Genomic DNA, 11082 nt, shown 5'->3' with positions numbered 1-11082 from the left:
CTAACGTGTTTCAAGTAGACATAAAATAAAAAATAGAATTTACAAAGTTTTGTTTTTATTATTATTATTTTTTGGTGTGGGCAAGCAGCCTTGGCTGGTGTGCCTTTATCTCCAAAACTCCATGATCTAAATATAAATATTTTATCCATGATCATCTTTCTCCAAATCATCTAAGCGGTTTTTAAACTGGTTGACTGTAGTTGAGTTTACAACTAGTTGAGTTTACAACTAAGCTTATTAAGCAATTTTATGAAACCAGAATCTATCCAAATGCTTTGTTAATACAAAGTAGTAATGTATGAAAACCTATCATTTGAGTATTCTTATGCTATCTGAATTAAAGAAGAAGGCCATATAGAATAAATTTGCACATTCAACAGCATTACATTAATTTATATTGAAATTTATCAGATTTAATAGATATGTTAGTTTAATAATTAATTGTAGGTTTACATCAGAAATGACAAATGAAATTTAAAAATAATCAAATCACTGGGATGCTAGATATTTTAATCTTTTTTCATGGGGTGGTAGCCTTTCAATCCATAAAATGCAGGGTAAGAGGACCTTTACAACAGTGTAATTTTCGACGTATCAACAAATAAATCGCTATTCCTCTCACTATTATGGATGCATTACTAAAAAAGAGCATGTTTCGAAAATCTAATTCTAGCACAGAAATTCACAATGGCCTGATTAAAATTACAGTGACATTACTTTTTTTAAAGGCACGTTATTTTGAAACGAAATTTGAAAAAATATACCTTAATAAATTTATGAAAGTAAATACGTATTGTGACATTTTTTCAAGAATTACGTGTGTTAGTCATACTTCTGTTTAAAAAAAAAACACTAGCATAAAATTACTGTGAATTAATCATTGATGATGACAGAGTCATTAAAACACATCTGGAACTATTGAATATTGCACTTTATGCAAATATTGGCATTTGTTAAAAATACTTATTTAATACTAGAAAACTGGTAGAATATAGGTATTTTGCAAGGAAGAAACAACTCATTGTGTTTGATAACATGTATTATAATGAAACAACAGATAGTTAATATTTACTATTTATAAATAATGTGAATCTTATTTGTGCAATTATTTGAATGTTAACATTAAAAATAACTGCTATTTAAATTGATCATATATTGCATAGACAACATGGCCAGAGTATGGATGAGTCCTACAAAAAATTATGTATTAAAAATATTAATAAGTTGAATTGATGTCCCAGTTAAGTACTATGTAATTTAAGATACATTAAAAAATAAACAACAGTATGTATTTATTATCTCTCGTAACACAATAGTGAAACTCACATCACCTATATTTCCTAATTTGTTATAAAAATAATATATTTTGGTTTGCTGCACAAATGTCAAAATTAAAATTATTAATATTGCCATAAGTAAATAAGCACTCATATATCATCCTATCTTTTTCCAACAAATTCCCCAGTGAATATCAAAAGCTCAAATAAATTGTTCTCTGCAGGGTTGAATGGTCAAAAAGCTATTCATGAGTTCTCTAAGACAAGCTTTTTTGTTTTAAAATCAGCAAATGGGGTAGACGTAACCCAAAGAAATAAAGCATATAACCTCGGTTGGGTGGATATTTTGATTGATTTCACTTTCAACCAAAGGAATTTTCTGCATACGAAAGGTCATATTCATCATACAAACATACAAGAATTTGTATGTTTTAGCATACATTATTTAATTCCTAAGTTTTTTTACTTTATTTGGACTAACCGACTTGCGCTTGGGTTGTTTCCATTTGTCAATTTGATGAGCCAAAGTCAAGCGGAAAGAGACAAGATGCAATTCAGTTAAAACCAAGTATATTGCAGGATAGAACCATATAAACACACACAGTTACCCTTATTATTATTATTAGTTATTCCCAACGTTGGTGATATCACTCACCAATAGGTGATTGAAGTCGCTTTGATGCGATCAAGGGTTAAATCTTTGCTGGGTGATTTTTATGATTTATACATACTTAAGAGGAGTAAAAATCTACCAAGTTTTTAGGTATAGTAAAATTTGAAAGAGGGCTAAATTAAACTAAATCAGAAAATTTTGGAAGAAAAAGTGAAACAACGTTGATTCCTTCAAGAAATAGCTGACTGGAAAATGAAACATCTTCTAGGAGGTAATGTACCTAAATGTCGGGAACCTTTGCTCTATTAAAATTCAAGTCATTTTGGTATTTCTCAACGCTTACTCAGTGGGGATTAAAAATATACATTATTATGTATGAAATCACAATAAATTTATATTTTAAGGCTTCGTATTGTCTGCAATTTGGCACATAACATTGCTAGTTTGGTTTGAATCTTTAAGGACGCCATCCTGAGTGACTTTCTTCTCGATCACGGCGCGGATCTTGTCATCTCCGATGAGGAACATGGCTTCGTCATAGGTGGGGGGAGGCAACTCGCCACTGCTGGACTCGGGGCCCCCGGAAGTGCCCCCGATGAGGGCGTCGTACGCAGGAGGGAGTGTCGCACTTGAAGCCGTACGATTTACTTGACTATTAGAAAACGCTTGCTCCGCTTGGGCTGCTGCTATATCCTGCAAGAAAATACAGTATTTACTATATATTTTTCATTCTTCAACAGACAACATAAATTTAATAAAGAAGAAATAAATAAGAACTAATTTATTGACCATAACATCGCTTTCAGGTGGAGGTTAGAAAGCCCCATCACTGTCATACATTCTCTGCCGCTTTCATGCATGTATCTCCTTATACATCCACTTTCAAATATTTGATCACGTCAAGTCTTTCCCAGCTTCTCCTTTCAACTTTATTTGCCCCATAAACTTGTTTTTATCTCTTTTCCCTATTCATTCCTATTGCATGTTTGTCCTGCTTTATACAAATCTCAAATTTTTTTAAATAATGTTTATTTTTTATATAAAATGAATAAGCTAAAATACATTTTCTCAATTAGGCTACAATTCCCAATGTAATTAAAAATTTGGTACAAGTTAGGCGCAGAAGCTTAAATAATATAAATAAAAGGAAAGATAAGTGGTGGACCCGTGTTGATCTGTTTACTTATACCTACATACATACAAATATTACATGATCGCTTAAATGTATTTATCTGTGAACTTTGTTAGGTTAGAGATGACAAAGTATTTTTTTTTTCATATAAACAAGATTATATAATATACAATAAGTTGTTAGCTCTTGTAGAAACATTTTAAATAGTATGTATTTCAATAATAACACCCTTACTATAATTAATGATAATGTTAGTTTGTAAGAAAAGAATCAACTCAAGAGTGCTTCCACAAAAGAATTAACTTTTACTTACTCCATGATAAATACATATAATTAATTTTTAACAAGTTTACTCCAGTTAAAGACATAAAAAGTAGGTAAATGTATAATTATAATATTCATGTAAGTGTAAATACATTTTTATACTTGACACATCTCCATGAGTCATAAATTTTTAACACAAAGTCAAACCAATATAAAACAAATTTTTCCTCATTCTAAAATTTCAATGATTCATTGTATAATTTACTGTGAGGATAAGATGCTTTGTTATATTTAAAAATCATTGTTGATATTGTATTTTTTTTCCATAACAGCACTTGACAGTAAGCGATTCAATTAAAGGTTGACAAAGACTTATCAGTTAGAAATTTAAGAAGGTTAGGTATATGTAATTATCTGTAAAGCAGATACTCAAAACTAATGAATCACGAGGAACAGAAAATTGGAATATAGTGCTTATTCAAAGTGCTATACTGGCTGTATTTCAATCAAAATTGAGGCTAATGTTGATCTAATTACTCGGCCACTGCATTTGTTTTAGTTTGGACTCTTTTTTTTAAACTACGAACCCCCTTCTATCACCTTCGGGCACTAAAAAATAATGGCTTGTAAATCTCCCTCACATTTCTATGATATTGACTTCATAATGCCAGTGCACAAGTGTTGTTGAGAATTTCATGTACCTTTTCGATCATGGTATACCGTTTTACTACATAACAGTGGAACCTCTCGTAACGAGCATAATTTGTTCAAGATTCATAATTTGCACTAGTGTTGTTGAGAATTTCATATACCTTTCCGATCATGGTATACTATTCTACTAAATACAGTAGAACCTCTCATAACAAACATAATTTGTTCTAGATTCTTACTCGTTAAGCGAAACCTTTTTTGTTTTGACTGGCGTGTAAGTCCCAGCTCATAAGTGAATGTCATGATAAAGGGATTTTCCATTTCTCTGTAACTCGTTATGCAAAAAGAGGTGCTAGTTATGAGAGGTTCCACTGTATTTTTAAGAGAGAACGCTTTCTATTTGTCTATATCATATGTCAAATAAATTATCTGTAATAATTCATACTGCAACTCCTAATAGCTTTTGTTTGATATATTTTTTCTGCTCATTGATTAAAAATGACTATATAAGTTACAAATCTTCGACCACTTATGTCTATTTTTGATTGGTCGAAAGAGTTTTACAGTGATAAACCAGCTTGATTGGTCGAAAGAGTTTTACAGTGATAAACCAGCTTGTGTTTACGAGTTTGATGAATAAATAAACGAGTATTTTTATAGAAATGATGCGTAATTCGAAGAAGTAAACATAAGTATATTATTTATATCTAAGAATGGATAATTCATGCCAAGAAGGTTAACTATCATTATTATTATTATTATTGACAATTACACTCAATAAAAATAATAATAATGGAGAAGTTCTCCACTCAACATAAATAATAAGTTCTCTTAGATAATAATAAAATTACTTTATTTATATTGTGTTGAAGGCTCCTAATCTCAAAATAAAAAAATTAACGTTAATTACATTATGAAATCAATGCAGACTGAATGCAGTCGAAATGCGATCCCTCAGACGAATGTGTGGCAAAATGATGTTTGATAGATGTTCGAATGATGAAATAAAGAAAGAATGCAAGGCCGAGATAAGTATTATCGATAAAATTAAGAAAGGTGTGTTGCGATGGTTTGGACATGTGGAACGTATGAGTGAGGAAAGAACGGTTAAACAAATTTATGAGGTGAATGTAGTTGGAAAAAGAAGCAGAGGAAGACCGAGGAAAACCTGGCACAATCAGGTATATCAAATACTTGAAAGCGGCCGGGTCAGGAGTCGTAATAATCGTCGGGTATGTATGAGGAGATGCATGAATGTAGAAGAGGCGAAGAATGTTTCCAAAGACAGAGTGGTGTGGCGTTCGATTCTCTCTGCCTACCCCTGCGGAAAGCGTCATGATAGTTAGTTAGTTTTTTTTTTAAATCAATGCAGTTTACGAGTGATGTTTGAGATCAGCACTAATCGCTTTCTCAAACATTTTGCACACATATTTTTGTGGTTTTTGCAAAGGCCTTACTAAAAAAGAAATAGACAATGTAGAGATATAAGTCATCACTGGGGATGTTCAAGGACGGAGGGAAATAAATTTGAGTATAAGATAGATTTATTACATGTCACAATGGACAGTAGCTAGGATCATGAGGTGTGGGGAGAGAAAGTCGTAGTGAAAAATAATGGTGTGATTTTTGATGTCTAATAAAAATGTAAATATGGAACACGACGTTTTGGATGCCTGGTAGCCAAACAGGCTACCCACTGAGGACCCAGACAAAATGATATATTGAAAATGATTTCTCATTATGTTGGCCTAGTAAGGAATGATACCCAGCACCTCATATAATATGTACATGTAAATAGCTAGAACAGGAGCGGCTGGAGGCGTTTGAGATGTAATGCTACAGGCGCATGTTGGGAATTCATTGGTCGGAACATGTAGGAAACAACAAACTATTAAGCAGGGCTGGGATGTCTAGATGCTCACTAAATAAAGTAACAAACAGCGAGCCAAAGTAACAAGGATAGGCCTTGTTACTTTAGTTAGCCAAGCTAAAGTAACAAGGATAGGCCACAATATAAGATGCGCAAGCCTGCTTGCGAAAGGCATGTGCAAAGGCACAAACTTAACATTCATGGATCAAATTAAATCCAATATGCTTTATAGCAGGTACGCCGAGTTGAAGAGACGAGCGCAGGATAGAGTCGGGTGGAGACTGACCATGAAAGATGCAAACCAATCATCACGAAGATTGTAACCCACGAAGAAGAGGAAATATGGATAACTAACCATTGCACTGTGGAGGCTGGCAAAATATCTCTATTATTAAAAAATATATATAGTACAATGAGGGAAAGTGATGTACGGAAAAAAACAAAGTAAATAATAAAGTAAAAACAAAGGAAATATAATTATACAAAAAAAAATTGTTTACATATAAATGTCCCTCACTACGTAAAAATATTCAAAATAATTCATATTCTATATGGTATAATGTGTGTAGACCACAAATCGAAGGCCTTATAAATAATTAATGGGTACTGTGAAATTAATCCAAATATCTGTTGATTAAACAAATCCACAGAGCAGGATATTTACACAGCTCATTCTGTTATAAAGTAAATATTTTCACAAACGTATTTACTCGGAATATATTGAAACACATACTAAAATCAGGGTTCCCAATACACAGCCAAAATCGACAGTGGTGCCTGGCCAACACAGATAATGTCCCGATATTTAGTTAAAACATGCTAAATTTAATTACAAGTGGATGTAAGACATTATTGGGTCAACCAAAACAAGATATATTGAAAAAAATCTGAAGAGTGAAAATAAATACATTAATCTAGGGCTTTATTTTAAACAAAAAAAGGTCCCAGAACTCATTTCATGTCAAGCTTTTTACTAAAAAAAAATAGTTCATTACAATACCTAGCATATTTTATCATTGTGAGGAATTATGTAAATATAGATTGTAATTAAGTATGTGCAAACATTGTTTTGTCTAATTGATTTTGAAAATTAAAAATAAAAAAATTACCGTGAAAAAAAAAGCCCTGCATTAATTTATCTTAGTGTAATGTGTGTCTTCGTGGTGTAATGGTTAGCGTGTTTAGCTACCGTGCTGGAGGTCCCGGCTTCGATTCTCAGGCAGGGGGGGGGGGAATACATATTAGTGATTTTACACTCTAATATTTATTTATTACCCTGGACCTGCCCCTGAAGCGCAGGAGTGATCACCTTGTCTTCATGTAAGTAACAATCAAAATAACACCGCGTCAATACGATGAAAAGCCCTATGCACCATTGGGTGCGTATTATAAGGGTTAGAAGAAAGAAGAATCTATCTTGCCGCCTATGTAAAAAATTGAGGCCTGAAATTAATTTTAATCAAAATCTATTTGCTTGTCAGTAGAGCAGTTAGTAATACTGGCAACAATAAAACTAAAGAAAATTAGATGTTTAACCGGATCCACGCGGCTCGCATAACCGTATGTGTTTTTACAAGACATGCCCCATACGCGGCTGACATAAGCGTTTGTGTTTTCACTTTGCTCCAAGTTTCCAACCTCAGTTCAACTTGGAGGGATTTTTTCATGGTGTGAAACTTTGGATAAAATAATACGTCAATCCTCGGCCTTATGACATCTGTTGAAATATCTGACTAATAATTTGTAACATCACAAGGATAAATAAAACAACAGATCCCTGATTTTTCTTGCGGTCGGTAATTAGTCCGCGCCATAATCATGCCCTATATCTGTCTCACTCTCGACGCTACGCATCGCCAGTGGGTAAGAGTGACACACGATGCGTGCTTTGATTTATTTATGTTACGATCTAATTTTTTATATTACGATATATTTCAAGAATAATGTGACACACGTGTATTATAGAGTACCAAAAAGGCACAATGAATCCCATTGAACGTTTTTGTTTAGGAAAATAAATCGTTTCATAACTAAATACATGATAAAAGTAATCATTTAAAAAACGGCGAAATACAGCCGCGCACGAGCGTCTCTTAGGAACAAAGTTAACGCGTTTAAAAGGTTAAAAATCTACTTTGTAAAAAAAAATAATCCAAAAAGGTCACGGGAAAAATGGCAACCCTAACCTAGGTACATACGTGTATTTGTACCAGTTCCCAGGCCACTTATCATTACTGAGTAAATACTAAAATGTGACTTTAACTCACATACAAGCTGTGAAACATACAATGTTGAATGAATCCGTTGGGTAGATAGGTAGTGTAATGGTCAGCACGCTCAGCAACCATACTTAAGGTCCTGGGTTCGATTCCCAAGGGGGGGGTCAAATGAATGAAAGCAATTTTTTTCACTCTCTATTCAATATAACCCTGGACTGGTACCTGAAGCGCAGGGATAATCACCTTTCCTTCATGTGTTAATGATCAAGATAACACTGCGTTTGTAAGACGTAGTGCCTTATGCACTATCGAGTGCGGATAAGGGTTTGAGGATTGAAGAAGAAGATAGGTAAAGCACCATGGGAATGTTCAGTAAGATTAATAATATTTATGTCAGACAAAATCATCATTATTCGCCATGAATGATGGATGAAAGTAGACTGCATGCAGTCGAAATGCGTTCTCTCAGACGAATGTCCAGTAAAACAAAAAAATATATGTTCAAATGGTGATATAAAGAAATAATGCAAGGCTGAGATAAGCATTATCGATAAAAATTGGAAAGGTGTGTTGAGATGGTTTGGGCATGTGAATAGAACGAGTGAAGAAAGGATGGTTGAACAAATTTATGAGGCATATGGTTGGTAATAGAAACGGAGGAAGACTGAGTAAAATTTGGCAAGATCAAGTTTTTCAAATACTTAAAAGTGATTAGGTCAGGAGTCGGAATAATCGGTATGAGAAGATGTATGAATGTGGAAGAGGCAAAGATTGTGTGCAAAGACAGATTGGTGTAGCGTTCTATTCTCTTTGCCTACCACTACATAAACACATTTCACATTAAAAAAAGTTATTTTGATTTATTTCAAGTTAAAGACCTTGAATAGAAATAAAAATAAACTTTCCAAGCAGCATTACAACATTCATTGACATTACCTTCAAAATCTTAAGAAATTCTAAAAATAAAATCTCATAGATTAGGACCGAAAAGAAAGTTTATACTTCTAAGATCTTTTGAGGCCTTGATAATAAATTTAAAAAAATATTTTTAGATATAAAACATTCTCATTATTAAAATTTTAAAGAATCCACATTAAATATCCAAAAAACAGTAATGAGAAGAAGTTTATATTACATTTCATTGTGAATGTTTTTGAAACAAAATTTAGGTGATTAAAACAATATATCCATAAATTGAGATATTTCTTAAGTCTCGATAGAGACCAAGTATCTTTTTGTAAAAAGTGAATAAGGCATTTAAAAAGCTTATGGCCTGTCATTGACTGGCTTCAGTGATCACTTTATAAATTTGTAACATTCACCATTATGGCTATTATAACGGCTATTGTAACGGTATATACACGGGTCTACCAAACAATAAAATGACTCGACTGCAATCAGTGTTAAACGCAGCAGCGAGACTAATTTTTGGAATTTCTAAATTCAGTCACATCACCCCACTACTTCACAAACTCCACTGGTTACGCTTTCCCGAAAGGGTTGAGTATAAACTCTGCCTACTCATGTATAAATCAATACACAATATGGCTTCAGAGTATCTTAAGGAGCTGTGTATTCCAGATGAATTGGTTGACGTCTCACGCTTCGATCGGCTACAACATCTGCAATGGGCAAAGTGATCTTACCAGCTCGCAACCAACGCACTAAATTTGGCGAGCGTGCCTTTGCTGTTGCAGGACCGACGGCGTGGAATGCTCTTCCACCAATGGTTAGAAATAGTGAAAGTGAGATGATCTTTAGAAAAAGACTAAAAACACATTTGTTTGCTAAATCATTTCCACCCTAATATTTTCCCCAATTCATTCACAGTGAAGCGCCCTTGAGGTATTTTTTTTACGAAAATGGCGCTATATAAGTTATCCAAATTTATTATTATTATTATTATTATTGAGTTATTCTCTTTTGAACTAAGTAACTAACTAACCATCACGCCGCTTCGCCGCAGGGATAGGCAGAGAGAATAGAGCGGCACACCACTCTGTCTTTGCAAACATTCTTCACTTCTTCTACGTTCATGGATATCCTCAGTCTCTTTTGGGATACCCATAAAATTGATTAATAATTACATTTATAGCAACACTCCTTCAACAAAACGTTCACAAGTTAGTAGTTACCTCTATTTATCTTATCCCAATGATAACACTTCTGAAATCAAGTGAATGAAACCATAAACAAGAAAAAAAATATTTAGGTAGAGCGAACATTAGATTCCTATGGGAAATCATAATATATTTTTCCCAAGGTAGTTGGGGAGTGTTCGTTTACTCTGATGCTATCGGTCTACGATTGATTCTTGAACTTTTACTAATACCAAGTGTTAAAAATGCAAATCATTTTCAAATAAAATAAATTTTGCTTTGCGATTGTCCGGTTGGGCATCCTTTGTATATTACATATATGAAGGCAATGTGATTCTTGCACTTGAGATTCATGGATCTAGGAGTTGAATCTTTGAACGGATAATGATGACATAAGGGAAGGAGCACAGGGTGAAGGATATTACTGGTATTTAGGAAAGTGAAATAATAGTGGTTGGGAAAAGGAAAGGCTACAATGCTTTTGGGTAGGATCTGTCGGAGTTGTCAAGTTTTAGTGTTATTGCGAATTTGTGGCAAAGCAAGAAAGTAGGTACCATAAAAATGAGAATGCTTTTGATAAGAGACGTGAGCAGGCGCGAGGGTGAATTTGTGGCAACACAAATTTCTTTCTAATGTAAAAACCCAATCGTATCATATCAAGGAAGAATACAAGTAACAGCTTATTATACATCGAAATACATAAATGTAATCAAAACATCACTTACTCTAAATATAGCTCTCTGATGCAGCAGCATTTGGATGACGCTTTTCCTACGCAGATAGAGCATACTTTTTACAGCTACCATCATTCCGGAACAGATGAATATTGGTCCTACGAGCCACATGTGTCCCAAGCTATTAAATATGTAGCCATCGGCATCTCCGAGAGCGAGAACTGTTATTACTGTCCCAACGGAGAACAGCACCATCGATAATACGAAGTACGAATAGCTTGTA

General features: G+C 33.6%; 1 protein-coding gene across 1 annotated transcript in view; it reads right to left on the bottom strand.

Annotated features, from left to right (window-relative positions):
- Positions 1-1021: 1021 nt before the first annotated feature.
- Positions 1022-11082, bottom strand: part of LOC148305558 (uncharacterized) — a 10426-nt gene continuing 365 nt past the window's right edge. The window contains exons 1-2 of the mRNA XM_088266492.1: positions 10851-11082; positions 1022-2583 (exon numbers count right to left, since the gene is read on the bottom strand). The exon at positions 10851-11082 is cut by the window's right edge and continues 365 nt beyond it. Of these exons, the coding sequence (XP_088122618.1) occupies positions 2290-2583; positions 10851-11082 (526 nt within the window). The 3' untranslated portion in view covers positions 1022-2289. The remainder of the gene's footprint in view (positions 2584-10850) is intronic.

The sequence above is a fragment of the Brachycentrus maculatus genome, unplaced genomic scaffold (genome assembly GCF_059751285.1).
Source record: "Brachycentrus maculatus isolate JH-2025_06_01 unplaced genomic scaffold, ASM5975128v1 h1tg000269l, whole genome shotgun sequence".
NCBI classification, from domain to species: domain Eukaryota; kingdom Metazoa; phylum Arthropoda; class Insecta; order Trichoptera; family Brachycentridae; genus Brachycentrus; species Brachycentrus maculatus.
This window is presented reverse-complemented; position numbering and strand designations above follow the sequence as displayed.